Source organism: Panthera leo, chromosome C1, assembly GCF_018350215.1.
Source record: "Panthera leo isolate Ple1 chromosome C1, P.leo_Ple1_pat1.1, whole genome shotgun sequence".
In the NCBI taxonomy this organism is placed as follows: Eukaryota; Metazoa; Chordata; class Mammalia; order Carnivora; family Felidae; genus Panthera; species Panthera leo.
The window spans coordinates 10,954,661-10,973,078 of NC_056686.1; the positions used below are offsets into that span (position 1 = coordinate 10,954,661).

General features: G+C 50.5%; 1 protein-coding gene across 6 annotated transcripts in view; it reads left to right on the forward strand.

Annotated features, from left to right (window-relative positions):
• The window catches only part of TMEM51 (transmembrane protein 51), a 54,310-nt gene extending 48,736 nt beyond the window's left edge, over positions 1-5,574 (forward strand). For 5 of the 6 annotated variants that reach the window (XM_042952107.1, XM_042952105.1, XM_042952104.1 and 2 more), the window contains 2 exons: positions 1,764-2,321; positions 4,635-5,574. In XM_042952107.1, coding sequence (XP_042808041.1) covers positions 1,978-2,321; positions 4,635-5,043 — 753 coding nt within the window. In that variant the 5' untranslated portion in view covers positions 1,764-1,977 and the 3' untranslated portion in view covers positions 5,044-5,574. Of the gene's footprint in view, positions 1-1,256; positions 2,322-4,634 lie in introns of those variants that run through there. The other variant, XM_042952108.1, reaches the window with a different exon arrangement.
• Positions 5,575-18,418: the final 12,844 nt, after the last annotated feature.

Genomic DNA, 18,418 nt, shown 5'->3' on the forward strand with positions numbered 1-18,418 from the left:
TCTCTCTCACGGAGACTTTCCGTAGGACACACACCTACCAAATTCCAGCTTCTATACTTTCTTCCCATTTTGTTGTTATTCCTTGTGGACTTTTTCCTGCTGTCCCGGAAGCCCCACCAGCCCTTAACTTGCTCACCAGTATTTCTCCAGTGCCTAACACTGCTTAGCAGAGGCGCAAGAAATATTTGTCGAGTGCAAAAAAGAAGGAACAGACCTCAAGCCGATAAAGGATATTATCCCAAATATTTTTGGAGTATTTTTTAACCAAGTGGCCAGTTTCAGATGGAGCCCATTGTTTGATGAGAAAATATCTCTGCGGCGTTGGATTTCAAGTGGCCTGGTTAGCCGTCCTTCTGGAAAGATTGGAAAGAATGCACAATTGAAAACAGGACCTTGCCCAGCCAAACATCTGTCAAGTTTTACTATTCTACAAAGGTTGCTGTCCCAGGAATAACGTTCTGAGGAGCAGTTAGCCAGGAAGGGTGCTGCTCGCTGGTCCTCCTGGCCCCTGAGAGTGTTCTCAGCTAAACCTTCAGGGGACTTGCTTGTCTTGCTCACTCTTCCCAGACAACAAATGGTTGTGGAATCCCGGGACGAGGGGCTGCTCCCTTTAGCACAGAGTCTCCGAGCCACTTCGGGGGAAGAAGGTGTCTCATCTAGCCGGGCACAGCAGCTATGATGAGGAATGGGCAGGCTTCTGCTCCTTTAAGAAAAGCAAAACGCCGGGGTACCTGGGTGGTCCAGTTGGGTAACGGTCTGACTCCGGCTCAGGTCATGATCGCATGGTTTGTGCGTTCGAGCCCCCTGTCAGGCTCTGTGCTAACAGCACAGAGCCCGCTTCAGATCCTCTGCCCACCCCCTGCCCCCAATCTCTCTGCCCCCCTGTGCACATGCTCACTCTCGCTCTCTCTCTCTCTCTCTCACACACACAAAAATAAACATTAAAAAAAAGGAAAACAAAACTCCATATGGCCGAAGGGAAGCTAGTCTCACAGGACGGCTTCAGATTCTCTGTTCATTTCATTCAATGAATCGGCAGACGTGTTCGGAGTCCCTCTATGTCCCAGGTGCAGAGATAAAGACGATGTGTCACAGGAAGAGAGAGACTGGCCACAGCCGCTGCCGGGGGCTTGTGGGAGCCCACGGAAAGGGGCAGCTGAGCAGGGGTGACCAGAGAACAGCAGAGATGCTGGGGGGCGGGGGGGCGTGCAGAGAAGGGCGAGGTGAGAGATGGTGGGGGGAGGCAGTCACGGGCGTGATCCTAGGAGCCTGGATTTTCTGCTGCAGGAAATGGGGAGCCATCGAAGGTGGTAGCCGGACCGCACGCTGTGCGGACTGGGACGTTTCACTGACGGATGCCCGTCACCCAGGCGATTGGGGTACCGCTACTGACCACGGCTCAGGCTCCCCCTCGTTCTCGCTCCTCGCCGGACCCAGTGAGAGCTCAGACTCTACCGCACTTTGTTGAATTCCACAAACTGTTTTAAGGACCCGGAGCTCTGACCTTTCTGGTCTCCTGCATGGAAAGGTCCGGCTTTTCCTTTTCGGGCGGGGTAGGCGGGTCAGCCCTCCTTCCGCAGCCTCACAGAAGGAGCCGAGCGCAGCACGTAAGACATCTGGAATGCATCAAAGGCGAGGCCCCGCCAGAGCCCGTGGCTCCGTCCTGCTTCGTGGCCGCTTCAACAGTACGGCCGCTGTGCTCACAAGAGCGTCTCAGATCCGAACTGATCTTCCCCTCTCCTGTTTCTGCTTTCTCCTTCCAGACCTCTCGGCCGCAGCCGTCCACACAGGATGCCTCGAACTTGCCCGAAGCCATCCCTCGAGAGCTCAGCTGCTGTTTCTTTGGGGTGGCCCTAGGGATTTTGTGCAGGGCGTTGAGCGGGTTTTGGGTTGCTTTGGCTGCTGCTGCCGCCCTTATCTATTGATTTTCTTCCTTGGAGCCGGGCCTTGCCCTGCGCACCCCCCCCCCACCCCGGCATGATGGCCCAGTCGAAGGCCAACGGCTCCCACTATGCGCTGACCGCCATCGGCCTGGGGATGCTGGTTCTCGGGGTCATCATGGCCATGTGGAACCTGGTGCCCGGGTTCAGCGCCGCCGAAAAGCCGACCGCCCAGGGGAACAACAAGACAGAGATCGGCAGCGGGATTCTCAAGAGTAAGACCTTCTCCGTGGCCTACGTGCTGGTCGGGGCTGGGGTGATGCTCCTGCTGCTCTCCATCTGCCTGAGCATCCGGGACAAGAGGAAGCAACGACAAGGCGAGGAGATGGCCCACATCCAGCACCAGGCGGGGGCCGAGCCACATGCCCCAGAGGAAGACAGGTGAGGACTGGCCACCACCCAGACCGTGGGGGGGGGTGCGGGGTGGGGGGGACACACGCGTGTGCACACTCTCAGGGCTCCCCGAAGACACCATTTGCGTCTGGGAGACTCTAGGAGACTGCCCCTTTAGTCTAGGGGTAGAGTCTCCCCACCACCCCCACTAAGGCTCTGTACAGCCATTTCTAATTGCCCAAATAACTGTATTCTTCTATCCCGGAGAGTCCCAAATAATGTGGTATGAATGGATTACAGAGGTACCAAGATTCTGACACCCGCAGGGAAGATGCATGGGGCCTGGGGTGGCCAGAGCCACATCAGACAGACGGCTCGTCCATTCACCCCAGCATGCTGTGCGCACACGCCCTGCATTGTAAAGGTTGGGGGGCGGGGGCACCTGGGTGGCTCAATCGGTTAAGCGTCCGACTTCGGTTCAGGTCATGATCCCATGGTTCATGAGTTTGGGCCCCGCATCAGGCTCTCTGCTGTCAGCACAGAGCCTGCTTTGGATCCTCTGTCCCCCTTGCCCTCTGCCTCTCCCCCCCTACTCTCTCTCAGAAATAAACATTAAAAAAGAAAATCAAAAAGAAAAAGAAAAGAAAAGGTTGGGAAGCAGCATCCTGTTGGACCAAAAAACGCCACAAACACATTCAAGGGATAAGCGATAAATTGGGGAACAGATGATAAAGGTTGACATCCCTACTATAGAAAGAGCCCTTCCAAACAAATGAGAAAGACGAACACACCAATGGGGAAACGGACAAAAGATACAAGCAAGCTTTTCATACATGTTCAGACGATAGATGTTCAACCTCATTAGTCACGAGACACAAACAAATAGGTATCATTATTCTTTGCCTGTGTTAATGGCCAAGGCAGACAGCCCCCGGTGTTGGAGAGCTGTAGGGAAATGGGGGTGTTGATTGACACAACCCTTCCGAAGGGGAGTTTCATAGTAAGAGGAGGTATTGAGGATGCGTGGACCTATCCATTCTGTTCCCGAGAGCCGATGCTTGGAAGGTCATCACACAAGTGCAAAGGAATTTGTACCCATCTCTTCACCAGAGCATTGCTTAGAATAGCAAAACCTGAGAAACAACCTAACTCTCCACCATTCAGGCTAAATCATGGCACGCCCATTCAGTGGCATTCTACACAGCCACAGTCGATCTACAGTTGCTAACGTGGGACCATAGGCACCACATTGAGAAAAGGAGGTGTTAACAGCATCTTTGGTAAGGTCCTAATCTCATCAAATGTGGCGGCTGTGGGATTACAGACGAGTCCGGAAAAGTGCACAGCAGAGTGTTAGTGGTTGTGTCCAGGTGGAAGGACTTGGGATGGTTTTATTTTGTGCGTTAGGTTTCCCCGTGTTGTCTGGATTTTCTGCAAGTTTGTTATCTTTCTAGCGGGAAGGGAGTTGTTTTCAGTTTGGAAAAATTCAGTCCATTTTCTGATAAAAGATCGTGCAGGCGTATTCTAGAAAACTTAGGAAATACAGAAAAGAACAAAGAAGGGAAATCAGTCCCCTGTAATTACTACCCTCGCCATGTGAGTGCTCATGGCCGTGAGCACACGCATGGCTAAGGGACACGAGAGGGAGGCCTGGACAAACACTGAGGGTCAGATGTCGGCCATTATCACCCAAAGGTTCAAGTGTATAAAAAACACCACCAACAACAACCAGCACCCTGACTCTCTGGTTTTCTCTTTCAACAGTCAAATGAGAGTAAGCCTGAGGACCTGACCTGTCTTTTAAGTCTTGTAGTGAATTTGGAAGACAAAAATCACAGAATAACTTGAAATACGTATAAATTTTATGTCAGATACTCATTCTCTACCTCGGGAAAACCATTTTGCTTCAAATTGGCAGCGATTTCATGCACGTTCGTGTTGCCTCTGGCCAAAGGACCCAGCAGGGCACCAGAATAGCCCATCCCGCAGGTGGTTAAGTGGGAGGCTTAAAAGCAAAGGGGGCTCAATACGTCCTTGTGTTAACGCTTCCAGATAATACAGTGTAGTCATTGAGAGTGTGGTGTTCAGTGCCTGCTCTCCCGCTTCCTCGATATACGACCAAATCACATGACCTCGATGTGTCTGCTTCCCCCTCCACAGAATGGGTACAGTGATAGTACCTAGCTCACAGTGTTGTTAGGAAGATGAGAGTGGCTGGTATGTGTTAAGGTACCTAGAACAGCACCCGACTCCTGTAGGAGGACCCAGTGCTGACACAGGATGTGGAGCTCATCTACCTGTGATTTTCAGGGGCATGAGTCCGTGCTAACCCTCTCCTTGTCGCTGTGTGTTATCTCGCAGCCAGGAGGAGGAGGAGGAGGCCTCCTCAAGGTACTACGTCCCCAGCTACGAGGAGGTGATGAACACAGACTACTCAGAGGCGAGGGAAGCGGACCAGAACCCGAGGATGAGCATCTCTCTCCCCTCCTACGAGTCCTTGACGGGGCTTGACGAGCCGAGCCCCACGGCAGCCAGGGCCAACGCGGAGACCGGCGCAGGGAATCCCCCCGACAGGCAGAACTCCAAGCTGGCCAAGCGCCTGAAGCCGCTGAAAGTGCGAAGGATTAAATCCGAAAAGCTCCACCTCAAGGACTTCAGGATCAGCCTCCCGGACAAAAACGCCCCTGTCCCCTCCATTGAGCCGTTGACTCCCCCGCCACAGTACGACGAAGTCCACGAGAAGCCTTCGGACGCCCGGCCACCTGACTGACGACCTCGCTCCGTGTGTCCCTCCGGTCACTCACCCTCCGCACCACGGACCCCCAGTGAAGCCACTTCAGCTGCAGTCGAGAAGCGGAGGGGCCGGATGCACCCAGAGCGATGTGGCTGGGGGTGGGGGGTGGGGGGGTCCCGGGACTAGGGGGTGCCTGACGTCCCCAGAACCTCACCTAGCAGGTGCGTCCGAAAGAGCCGCCGCCTCGGGCCTCGGGACGTGCACCCCGCCGGGGCCGCCGCGTAGGCACCTTCCCTGTTGTTCCTTCCCCGACTCGGATTTGTTGGCGACAACGCCCCTCTTTCCGATCAGGAGAGGACCCCGCGCGGCCGGTTGAGGTTGTGATTTTTGTTTTGCTTCCACTAGGACTGTTTTGTGTCAAAGAGAAAACAAGTTATCGTGCCTTTGCTTTCCTCACTGGAGTCCTGAGCTGTGGGCAGGAGATGTGACTCAGCCTTATAGAAAGGACACGGGTCGGTTCGTGAATGAAGACAAACCAGGGGCTGAATGATTGGGGGCGGGGTGGGGGGGGGGGCTCTCTCAGAGTCCCTGAAGCCACCCACTCTCTGAGGGTCCAAGGCCCGGTGATGCATTCCATCAGAGTCTTTCCTGGCTCCCTCTCCTAGTCTCTCCTGTGTAAGGGCAAAAAAGGAAACATACTATGAGATGCTCTGTTCCTTCGAAAATGCCATGCAACTGAGCTTTTTATAATAAAATATTTTATATGGACTACACTCGGATGCTGAATTCCTGCAGCGGCTCTTCCAAAGCACTGGCTTGCTTCGAGAGAAACACCGCTGATCGTAAGAATTGCTACCATGCAGGGGCGCCCGGGGGAGCTCAGTCGGTTGAGCGTCTGACTTCAGCTCAGGTCGTGATCTCGCAGTTTGTGGGTTCGAGCCCCGCGTCGGGCTCTGTGCCGACGGTTCAGAGCCCGGAGCCGCTTCCGATTCCGTGTCTCCCTCTCTCTCTGCCCCTCCCCTGCTCACACTCTGTCTCTCTCTCTCCCTCTCAGAAATAAATGAGCCTTAAAAAAATTAAAAAAGAATTGCTCATATGCATGGAACACTTCGTATTACCAGGCGCTGTGCTAAGTATCTCACATATGTTATCCCACTTCCTCTGTATCCTGGCCTCACGGCCATTTTGCAGGTTAGCTCACTGGGGCTTATTAAAGTGCCCCATGTCCCATTGCTAGCACGCGGCAGGGCTGGAGTTTGAACCCAAGCCGCCTGGCTCCAGTGCCTGAGTTCTTTAAACGCCCTACTGTGCAACCCAGCGTAAAGAGCTTTTCCAGACTTTGAACGAGAGCGAGGAACTGTGCTTCCCGAGAGCTGGGGCTGCTCCGTCAACCCACGCGCCCAACAGAACATTGTGGCTGTTTAGACAGCAGCTTCTCCCTGTCTAAACATCCTCCCAACGTCCCCCTCCTGAGGCCAGGCGAGAGGGAACCGCTGGGCTGTATGCTCACCCGGGCCGGGTGAGCGAGTCCTCATGGAGAGGGCAGAGTGCCTACCTGGGGAGCCCAGGAAAGCAGTCCAACGAAAGAGAATGTCCATGGGGACTGCAGACTGCTGAGGCCGAACCAGAGGAGAGGAACAGCGACGTCTGGGGTCACGGTCTTGACCGTGGAGGGGGAGCCTGGGAAGACGCACCCGGGCCCAGGGGTGCCTTCCTGGTATTGGTGAGCTTGAAGTGGAGCCTGCATGGCTAGGAGAAGAATGAATTCTGCATGGTTGCCATTCTGAGGCCCTGCGTGTTTCCTAAAAGCCCCTAAGTAGGGAAGAGGCAGCAGATAGGAAGTGAATCGCCTCCTTATCTCGGGGTTGGCAACAGGGCCTAAATTCCAAACTTTCACTTTCCTTATACACATCCATCTGCTAAAAGGGAGCTCTAAGGGCCTGCTTCGCGGCTAAGACACCAGAGGGCTGGCCTGCCTGGTCCCAGCCCGCTGCTGAGCCAGCCTGTGGCTCTCCTCGTATCTGTGGGCGGGACTTGATCTTTGGTTACTCTTCACGCTTCCTCCTGAGAGGACAAACAGGAAGAAAAAGAAAAGGAGAATAGCTAATGAGCTAAGAAACAGCTGGCTAGAAGGGCCCTCAATCTGGGCTCTGGTAGATCACCTAGCAAGGTGCCCGCCCTGCCTAGACCCTCCTGGGGGGGGGGGGGGGGGGCGGGAGGAGAAAGGTTTGGGGCTTGTGGTGCGCTGACCGGTAACCCTGAAAGATATCAGGACCTAATTCTGTGGCCCAGCTGCTGCTGGTTTTAGGCCACCAAGTCTGTGGGCATTTGTTACATATCACATGTAACGTGTAGACGGTTCACCTCCGTCTACAGGGAAGGCGAGGAGAATGTTAGCTGAGAACGTTGGCTATTGGATGGAGATCTGGACAGTGCCAGACAGGCAAAAAAAAAAAAAAATTACCCACCATATTAAGTGGGGACCATCTTCGCCTCAAAATTCCCCAAGGCACACTCAGCCTGTTTGCTCATTGGTCCAGACCTATCAAGGCTCTCTACCTTGTGACCATAAAAAAAATAAAAACTCAAAACCGGAAAAGTTCCAGCCCTTGCCTCATCATCATGTTTCCGTTCTTAAATATAAAAGGACAGAGATATGGGAGAAAATTCAAGAAGCCACACGCTCGTTCTTGGGACTAAAAAGCCCCAGGGCCAAGAAAGAGCAGAGACAATCCCCACCTAGCCCTCCACCCAAAAGGAGGAATCTCAGCAGCCACGTTGGTGTCACGTGAGCACCAGTCTCTCAGGCCTCAGCTGATTGGACCTGAGGTGTACGTCCACATGACCTAGAAGAACCAATCAGAAGCTGAGCTGTGCTAGACACTTTTCTCCCAGGAATTGGTTGGTCCTGCAATGGATGTAGAGGCTCTTGGGTGATGGGGTCTTAGGGATTTGGGGGGCATCATGATGGACCACAGATGAGTGAAGCAAGGGGAGAAGCAGAAAGAGGCAGACGTGAACCATAATCTCAGAGACGGGGCACCTGGGTGGCTCAGTCAGTGAAACGTCACACTTCTGCTCAGATCATGATCTCATGGTTCATGAGTTGGAGCCCTGCATCGGACTCTGCTGACAGCTTGGAGCCTGCTTCAGATTCTGTGTCTCCCTCTCTCTCTCTGCCCCACCCCCGCTTGTGCACGTGCACGCTCTCTCTCTCTCTCTCAAAAGAAATAAATAAACATTTTTTTTTAAAAAACCCTCAGAAATAGCTGTCTTCTGATGACTTTCTGGCCCTTGGTCCTTGTCCCTTGGGAAGCCCGGCCCAGCCCTTGAGTTCCTTCCATAAGAGATGCCGTGTCCTCCCAATAAATTCTCCTTTCGAGCTCTGAGCCTAAATGTAGCCAAAGTCCTTGAGGGCGGGCACTGCCTCTGCATTGTAGACAGTGCTGGGCACGTAGAGGACGCTTTGCCTGTGCTCGATTTTTATTTTCACTTTTCTCAGATTGGTTACAGCTCTGACCAAGGGGAAGCCATAAGCGGATGATTGAGGCCAAAGGTTGCTCTCTTCCTCGGTTCACCAGACAGCAACTCCCCTCACGGATAGTGGACAAGTCAGTCCATTCTGTTTGCTTTCCAGCCCAATACCAGCTTGCCAAGTACACTCAGCACTGAGTGGCTCATACTAAGAAAGCAAGTGCCAGGAAGGCCACAGTTATCAGGATTTAGAGCCCCTCTCCCCTGGTCATTCCTCAAGCTTTCCCCCCCCCCTGGATTCTAATGAGTGGAAGCAAAAAAGAGCCCCTGATTAAACTCATTTGCGAATCCACAAATGAGACAAAGTCTATTCATTCTGCACAGTTTTACTCAGCATCTACTGTGGGCCACGTGCTAGGCATAAGCTGCAAACACGCGGACCCAGTCCCTGCTGACACAGAGGCTATGTTCTGGGTGGAAGGAGACAGATGATGAACAAACAAATGAATGTGAGCTGTAATGTCAGAAAACCAAAAGCCCTGTGCAGAAAGATGAAGCAAAAGAAGATCGCCTATCTGAGGACAGGGCGAGTCTCTGGGGAAGCAACATTGAAGAAAAGTGGGGAGTGAGCCACATAGATATCTGAGTGCAGAGAATTCTAGAAAGTCTCTCATGTGCTTATGCACATTATGAATCTCCACGCGGATGCTGCAGGAGATAGCATTTCCCAAACCAACGTGGCTGCAAAACGTTTCTCCCCCACAAACCTCCTCCATGGTCAGCTTTCGTGGACTACGCCGCAGGGAATGGTGATTGAGCCAAACCCAGGAATTCTACAGGGGGAGAATCAGACCCGGAGCGGACAAGAGGCAAGTCCAAAGTCCTACAGCCCATTGGCAAAGCCGTCCATTAGCTTCCTTGTTGTATGGCACTCAGATCAAAGCTCGCCAGTGAGGACTCCAGCAAAAGATCACTAAGATGGCCCGGCACCTGACACCTCGTGGGGGGGAACCAACTGCACGTGGGAGGAAGGCAGTCAGCTGGACGGCATGCTGATACAGACCAGTGAACCCCCAGACACACGTGTGACAAAACATTCTCAGCTCCCAGTGAACACTCCCAGAGACATTCACACCAACGCCAGAACTGGGTATTTTGCACCTTAGATCAGTGGTTCTCCACCAGGATTAACTTTGCTCCTTAGGGGCCATTTGGAAGGTTACGATGGTTGGAGGGGGGCTGCTACTGGCCCCTAGTAGGGCAGGGATGCCACTAAACGTCCTACAATGCAGAGGACATTACCTACAACAAAGAGCTATCCTGCCCCAAATGTCAATAGTACCAAGAGTGACAAATCCTGCCATAGACAAAGAAAGATCCATTCTCTTGGGCAGTGGGGTCTATCTGAGGATAGAGCCTGGCTACCCGATGTCAGCTCCATCAAAAAGCAAGAAACAGTGCTCGTTGGGGTGCCTGGGTGGCTCGGTCAGTTAAGTGTCCAACTCCCGCTCAGGTCATGATCTCACGGTTCGTGAGTTCAAGCCCTGCATAGGGCTCTCTACTGTCATTTCAGAGCCCGCTTTGGATCCTCTGTCTCCTTCTCTCTGCCCCTCCCCCCTTTCAAAAATTAATAAGCATTTTTAAAAATGCCTTAAAAAAAAAAAAAAAAAAGAAATGGTCATCCTTAGATATCAGCCCAAGTGTGGTATTTACCATTTTCCTTTAAAAAAAAACTGTCACTTTGGGGCGCCTGGGTGGCGCAGTCGGTTAAGCGTCCGACTTCAGCCAGGTCACGATCTCGCGGTCCGTGAGTTCGAGCCCCGCGTCAGGCTCTGGGCTGATGGCTCGGAGCCTGAAGCCTGTTTCCGATTCTGTGTCTCCCTCTCTCTCTGCCCCTCCCCCGTTCATGCTCTGTCTCTCTCTGTCCCAAAAATAAATAAAAAACGTTGAAAAAAAAATTTTAAAAAAACTATCACTTTTACATAAAAAGAGACTGTTTTCCTATCCCTTCCCAGTCCAGAACTATAAATCTAATTCTGCACGGCATGATATAAACAGGTCTCTTCTTCTTTCCTCCATCCCCAGTCCCTACCCGGCGCATTAAAACTCTGCACTGGAATTTATTAACTGTAATTTAACGGATGTGGGAAAGATAATAGTCAATAGTATTTACAAACTCAAATAGATTTTTCAAAGGTTTAGGTTCCTTGAAAGCATACTAATGAAAGATATATAAAAAAATAAAACAACTACAATATAATTTGAAGCAGAAATTATGGCATGATCTTTTCTGAGCTGAAAGCCTTCACAGAAAAAAAAAAAAAAAAAAACACAACCCAATGTCAATAATACAGCGTGCTTCTCAGGGATATGCTGGGCTCAATACCGTATAAAATGTGAACGGTGCATGGAAACTTTAAACCCAAGAACATTCTTAGTCTTTATCCTCAAGATGTCTTATTTTAGAAAGCATCTTGGCAATTATGTCCAGCCTAGAAAAACTGTTAGTGCGGACTTCAATACATCACAAAAGAGAGAAAGGTAATGTAACAATGTGATAGCAACTATGATAAACTGTAAACATGTGTTTATAAGGGAAAGGGGTGTGAATACTTGAAATAGGCAAGAGAATAAATGCATCTGCCTTACCTAAACATTGAAAAATTGAGCCCGTAAAATAAAATCATAAAATAAGATAAAATGCTGCGTTTTGCTTCTGACAAATTAGTTGTCTTTTTAAAAATCAGCTTCAACATACGAGCCCACAAATTGACTTTTCGATCAGTAAAGGGCACGCCATTCCAGCACTTGCCCGTGGTAAATTCATTTCAGCACCAAGTGGGTTATTTTAAATCAGTACAAATGCAGCAGGAGAAGGGATACGGGAGAAGCTGGGAGCAGAAGAGTGCAACAGTTTTAACGATTTCTAAAAGATAATGCTAAGCTTCTTGAAAACATCCATTCAATCGATCAAAATGGCAAAGAAACAGGACCAAAAAAGCTGACTGCTATTTGGGCTAAAACTTGATTTTGATGTTTATTTCCCAAGATAAGGGGGGAAAAAATCAAGGCTTAAAGTTTTCCTATTGGCCTGAAAGCAGGGAAAATTGTCCATTAATCTTCCCTTGGGCCAATAATAGAACGGTCTCCAGGGGCAAAATAGGAACCAGAAATAAGACTGAAGGGGAAACGTAGGAGAACATCAGATGGCTAAGTTCTGTGGATATGCTAAGAACAGAGCGTCCCATCATTCCATTTCGTGTGTGCTTGAATCCTCAGATATGTACATTTTTATACATCCTTTCATTGAATAAACATTGGATAAAAAGGCATATGACTCCATCTCTATGGATGGATTCAAGTCAGGGTTTTTTAGCTTTGGTACTATTGACACTTGGGACTGGATGACATTGACGTGGGGGGTGGGGAGGGGTGCTGTCCGGTGCATCATGGGATGTTTAGCAACATCCCTGGCCTCTCTCAACTAGATGCCAGTAGCACCTCTCCCATGTGTGACAATTAAAAATGCCTCCAGACATTGTGACAAGTCCCCTGGGATGCAAAGTATACCTGACTGAGAACCATAGCTTGAAGTCTAGCGGGGGAAAATTCAGTATGGGGGATTGGAAAACATATTCTCACTCAGGGGGCAATTTCCACGTGTGTAAAATGGAGATGTTGACAACTGGATTGAGCCACAAGACTGGGAGAGTCCAATGAGTAAACTACGTGTGAAAATGCTGTAGAAAGTAGAGTTTAGAACAGGAATGTACCCAGAGCTCATCTTGTCCAACTTCCTTGTTTGGGGAAGGAAAACTACAGCAAAGATGTTTGCCTAAAGACCACCCCAATGCAACACAAACGTGGGGTTATAATTCAATATCGTGTGGTTTCCACCTGGAAAAACAAAGGACACAGAGCCTATCTTGGTGGACCCCTGAGATGGCACTGGTGATCATCAAACCAAATAATGACTTTAATGGGCTACAACATCGCTACAGATTTTTGAATCAAAGATTCCTAATGAGGAGCGCCTGCATGGCTCAGTTGGTTAAGAGTCCAACTCTTGATTTCGGCTCGGGTCATGATCTCGAGGTTCATGGGTTCAGACCCTTTGTCAGACTTTGCGTGGAGCCTGCTTGGGATTCTCTCTTTCTCTCTCTGTCTCTGCCCCTCCCCGACTTCTGCGCTCTCTCTCTCTCTCTCTCTCTCTCAATAAATAAATTAAAACTTAAAAAAAAAAAGATTCCTAATGATATTTGTAAAAACTCATCAGGGACCCCTCGGTGACTCAGTCAGTTAAGCATCTGACTTCAGCTCAGGTCATGATCTCATGGTTCATGTGTTCAAGCCCCGCATTGACAGCTCCGAGCCTGGAGCCTGCTTCCGATTCTGTGTCTCCCTCTCTCTCTGCCCCTCCCTTGTCCCTGCTCTATCTCTCTCTGTCTCTCAAACATAAATAAATGTTAAAAAATAAAAATAAAAACTCAACAGTCACTTTAGCAGTTGCCTCTGACTTGGAATACTGATACATAAGAGAGAAGAACCAATCATTTATTCTGCCTTTCCTGAACAAACTGTGTTTTATGATACACATAAACAAATAGTTGATGAAGGAAGAGCCTTCTTTCTAGAAGAATTCTAACCAATAATTACCAAAGGAATAGCAATCAGAAAAATTATAACTTAGCCAACCCAAAGGAAATAGTGGATCTCGCGCATGACCCTCAAAGAAAAAGCTAAAACTATTAGTTAAGAAGTCGATGAGCCCAAGCGTCCGCCGATGAATGAACGGATACACGGAACGTGGTACCTGCCTACAGTGGAATGTCATTGAAGAATATTATCAAAAAGGAAGGTAATTCTGATACCAGCTCCCACATAGATGAGCCTTCAGGACCTACGCTCAGTGAAATGAGCCGGTCACAGAAGGACAAACACCATAAGATTCCATTTACACGATGCACCTGTCAAATTCATCGAAACAGAAAATAGATGGGCGGTGGCCAGGGGCTGGGGGTGGGGGGATGGGGAGTTGCTGTTTAATGGGTGTAGAGTTACAGTTCTTTAAGATAGAAATGTTTTGGAGGTTGGTCACACAGCAGTATGAACATACTGGACGTGGCTGAGCTGTACATTTAAAAATGGTTAATAGGGTGCTTTTTACATTATGTCTATTTTACCACAATTAAAACTAAAAATAAAAAGTTACTGGGAGAAGAAAGCTGATGGGGACTTGGGAGTGGATGGCACAAGGCTGCTACTGATCAATCTCCGGGGCATCAAAAATGCAATGAGCAGGGATCAGACCCCTCAGGATTCCCACAGGTGAACTTCGATCAGAAATGAGATCCAAACCAAATCGCTACACATCTGAGAAACAAGCCAGTACGAACCAGCAACAAATAATAGATTGAGATCCCCGCCCAGCCATGCACGCCAAGGACTTCAGATACTGGAATTGTCAGATGCAGCTTCTGAAATCACTACGCGTTAAACCTTTTCTTTTAAGTGTATTCCTTTGGAGAGAGCGAGAGCACAAGTGGGGGAGGGGCAGAGAGAGAGGGAGAGAGCGAGAATCCCAAGCAGGCTTTGCGCTGTCCGCACAGGGCCCGACGCGGGGGCTCGAACCCACAAACCGTGAGATCAGGACCTGAGCTGAAACCAAGAGTCGGACGTTTAAGCGACTGAGCCACCCAGGCATCCCTTAAATCTTTTTTAAAACAGTGAGGAATGAGACTATCAAAAACGGCAGGCATTTGTCCTCCGGAGTTTATGGGAGCACAGGGAGAGTTATCTGTGCTTTTGGTGATTCCATTCTGGTGGGAAAACCAGATTTATCTACAGAATCAAATTATGCTGGGGATAAAAACTAAAGTGCTCCCAGAGGCCAGAGAGGATATGTGGGCAGTGCGGGGAGGGGGTGGGCAGGGAGAACACAGACGGTGTCTAAAGAGGGCAACCCCTCCTCCGCCCCCACAGAAAGCTGATCTACGGGTGAGAACACAGCCCGGGTTCCCATTTTCCAAGAAAAGGCATTAATCCAGATTTTAACGTAAATTAAAGTGGTCCCTCAGGGCGCCTGGGTGGCTCAGTTGGTTAAGCGTTGAGCTCTTGATTTCGGCTCAGGTCCTGCTAGCACAGATTGTGAGTTCGAGCCCTGTGTTGGCCTCTGCACGGGCAGCACAGAGCCTGCTTGGGATTCGCTCTCTCCCTGTCTCTCTGCCCCTCCCCCCCTCAGAATAAATAAATAAACATTCAAAAATAATAACCAAATAAAATACTATGGTGTTATGATCCCCCTTTGTGGACCACACCTCTCCCCCATCCGCTCTCTCAAAGCCGGTGTGGACCCCCAAGCTCAGCCAGTCGGAGCAGAGCAGTCTCCTGCCCTCAAGGATTGGCTCAGAAATGGATATATTCCCCAGTCATAGAAAATGAGAAGCAGTGAGGTGTTCGGGGGAACCTTAGGGAAAAGACTCTCACTCTTCCCCGTGGGATTCAAAGCTAAGAAGATGCAAGGGCTAGAGCTGTGGCAGCCCTTTTGTGACCACGATACAGAGACTCTGTCTGAGGTCGGATCCACTTGGCCGAAAGCATGGCTGAGAGCTGGACGGAGGCCAGGGCTCGATGACATCACTTGGGCCTGAATCCAGCCGTTCCCCCTAGACTTTTCATTTATGGTAACCAGTGAGTTTCCTTTCATGATGAAGCCAGTTGGAATCGGTTTCTCTGTCGCTCCACAGAAGGAGGCCAAGCCGTTCAGCAACTACTTCAAAGTATTTAACACACTACGAGAGCCAAACAAACGTATTTGAGAGCTGACATGGGCCTTCAGTGTCCAGTGTCAGCACCTGGCCTCCCCGCCTACTCTGTACCTCATCCTTAGCTTCCCTGATCACCAGTCTTCTAGCCTCTCCTCTGTTCCCAATGCCCCTTCTTCCCTCCATGGAATCTTCTCTCCCTGCCCTGCCACCTGGAATCCTACCCATCCTTCAAGACGCGGGTAAAATGCCTCCTTTTTCTTAAAAGAGCCTTTCCTGAGCCCTCCCCCCTCCAAGTGCCACCCCATAGCAGAAGAATGGACCTCCCTCTCTCTCCCCCCAGGTCCCTCTGACGCCCTCTGGAAGGCTCAGCCCTTCTGCTGAGGATCCTAATTACCCAGCAACATTCCTGTCCTCCTTGCTTCTTGACGGTGATCCAAATTCAGACCCAGATTAGAAGGGATGATCTTTGAGACTTAAATTTCAAAAAACAATCCGTTGGCAGGAGAAGTCAGAAACCACGGTGAAAGACGAGGACTCCAGCGAGGGATCGGAAAGAAAGGACGGTTGTTCTGGGGAAAAGAGAGGGTCTATGTTGAGTGCGGCGAGGAAGGCAGACAAGCTGGACATTATCTGGACCGAATGAAATGATTCAGAGGAAACCCGAGAAGAAACGTCTAGAGGGGCACGAGGTTGATCTGCTCTCGGAAAGGAAGATAGTAAGCACGTGATGGGAATGACCCAAAACAGAAAATAGGAGCTCTGTTCAAACGATAAAAGAATGCAGACAGCGGGAGGATGCTGCGAAACCTCCAGAAAACAAGGGAGAGGGTGACAAACGATGAGGTCATCTCGAACTAGGTGAAGTGAGAGGTTTGCTGGAAAGGTGGGGCTCCTGTCAGCTTCGGCAGAAGGAAACTGAGGTTCCTGGAATTTGCTGTTGGCCCCAAGAGGCCAGGCAGTGGCTAGGCTCGCCGTACCCAGAGTCGCCATGGGTCAAAAGTCAAAACCGGCAAGGGGTCAGTTTACGAGCTCTCCAAGCAAGCGCTGTCTCTCTTCTCACTTCTAAACTCTGTCCTTGCCCAGGACCAGCTGTTTCTTACTGTGATCACATAACCAAGCCAGACTGGATCCCGTCACAGTGGCTGTTAGCCTCTCCTGGGAGGACTCTGGTTAAGGCTCTGGGCCCTCTTCCCAGAAAAATGCGCGGGGCTCAGCTACATCAAAGTTTCCTCCCGATTTCAGAAGTTCACACCCTCCCTGAGGCCTATTTCTTGAGCAACGGTTCCTAAACTCATTCACTGAATTAAAAACCAAACCAAAACAAAAAAGGTTACTGAGCCCAACTACCTCAGGGGATGCTCTAGGCACCAGGGATATATCGGTGGAGAATACAAGGATTCCTGCCAGAAATTTGGTGATTCTGACATGGGGCCAGGTTTAGGACCTCCTGTCCCGAGGAATCCCAGGTCACACTGGCCCCTGTAAGGAGAGACAGGAGCATAGCATTAAAAAGCAAGTGATGCGGGGCGTCTGGGTGGCTCAGTCGGTTGAGCGTCCGACTTCCGCTCAGGTCGTGATCTCACAGTCCGCGAGTTCAAGCCCCGCGTTGGGCTCTGTGCTGCCTGCTCAGAGCCTGGAACCTGCTTCGGATTCTGTGTCTCCCTCGCTCTCTCTGCCCCTCCCCCACTCACTCTCTGTCTCTCTTTCAAAAAAAAAATTAATGAACATTAAAAAAAAAAAGCAGGTGCTCTGGCTGGAACGCTCACACACTGCTCAAGGATAGTAGATGATCCCAGCACTTTGGAAAAATGTCTGGCAGAATCTTCTACAGTTGGACGCACGGGTCATGGCCCGGCCATTCTACTCCTAGCTATATATCCAGGAGATACGTGCATTAGGCATACCAAAAGCCACAGGTACACAATAGGTCCCAATTATGGCTGGTGTTCACACCTCTGGGTCATCCCCTCTCCTTGGGCGCAGGTGAGACCTGTACCATATTTCTAACCAACACCAGGCCGCAAAGCTGATGGCGATGTCACTTCCGTGATTATGTTACATGAGACCATAACTCCCACCTCACTAGGAGACTCCCTCCATTGACTCTCGTTGGCTTTGATGTAGCCACCACCTCGGGGAGAGGTCCACACAGCAAACAAAGACAGGGGGCCTCTGGCTAACAGCCAGCCAGGAAGTGAGGCCCTCAGTCTAACAACCTTCAGGGCACTGAATCTTTCCAACAGCCACATGACCTTGACAGTGGATCCTTCCCCACCTGAGTCTCAGATGAGACCCCCCTGGCCTTGGCCAGCCCCTTGGTGCAGCCGCTCAGCGGTGGCCGGGTTCCTGACCCACAGAAACTGTGAGGTGATAAGCATGTGTTGTTCTGAGCCACTAAGTCTGTCATCATGTGTCATGCGGGAATGGATGACTCCCACCGGGGAATGCAGTACAGCAGGGGAACGAAGGGGCCCGTGCCATCAGACAACAAGGCCGAATCATGGGGAGTGAACAAACATCATGTTGAGTGAAGGAAACCAGGCAGGAAATAGAATCTGTAGAGTTCATTTAGATGAAGCTCAAAACGAAGCAGAACGAATCGATGACGTTGAAGGTCAGGGTGGCGGGTGGGTAATGCCTCGAAGGGAGCACAGGAGGCTCTAACGGTGGCCGATCTGCTTCCGGGTCTGGGTTCTGGCCGGGTGAAAGCATGCGCTTTGTGAAAATTCTTCAAGGGTACACTCATGACTGGTGTGGAATCCTGGTCTGACCTCTTTCAAGATGCATAACCGGACTAGCGCCCCCTCGTGTAAAATGGGTCGGGCTCAGAATCAAATAAACCACGCAGGGTATACTGGCGGGTGCCTAACAAGCCTAGAGAAGCGTTAGCTGCTCTTGCTACATTCATAAAGGTTCATTGTCACCCGCGAAAAACTAGCAGAGGTTTGTTTGGCCCGATGCCTGAAAGTAGAGCTTTATGGAGTTGTCCAGCAGGTGCGACCCCATAGAGACCAGGTGGGTCGTTGGGAATCCCTCCAGGGGCCCCCAGGGGAGGGAGCTCAGCCTGTCTCTGACACCCACACCCAGAAAGATCCCAGGGCAAAGGGCAAGATGATGTGTGGCTGTTCAGAGGTCGGGTTTGCTCTGAGTCGGGACTGAGTCTTGATGCA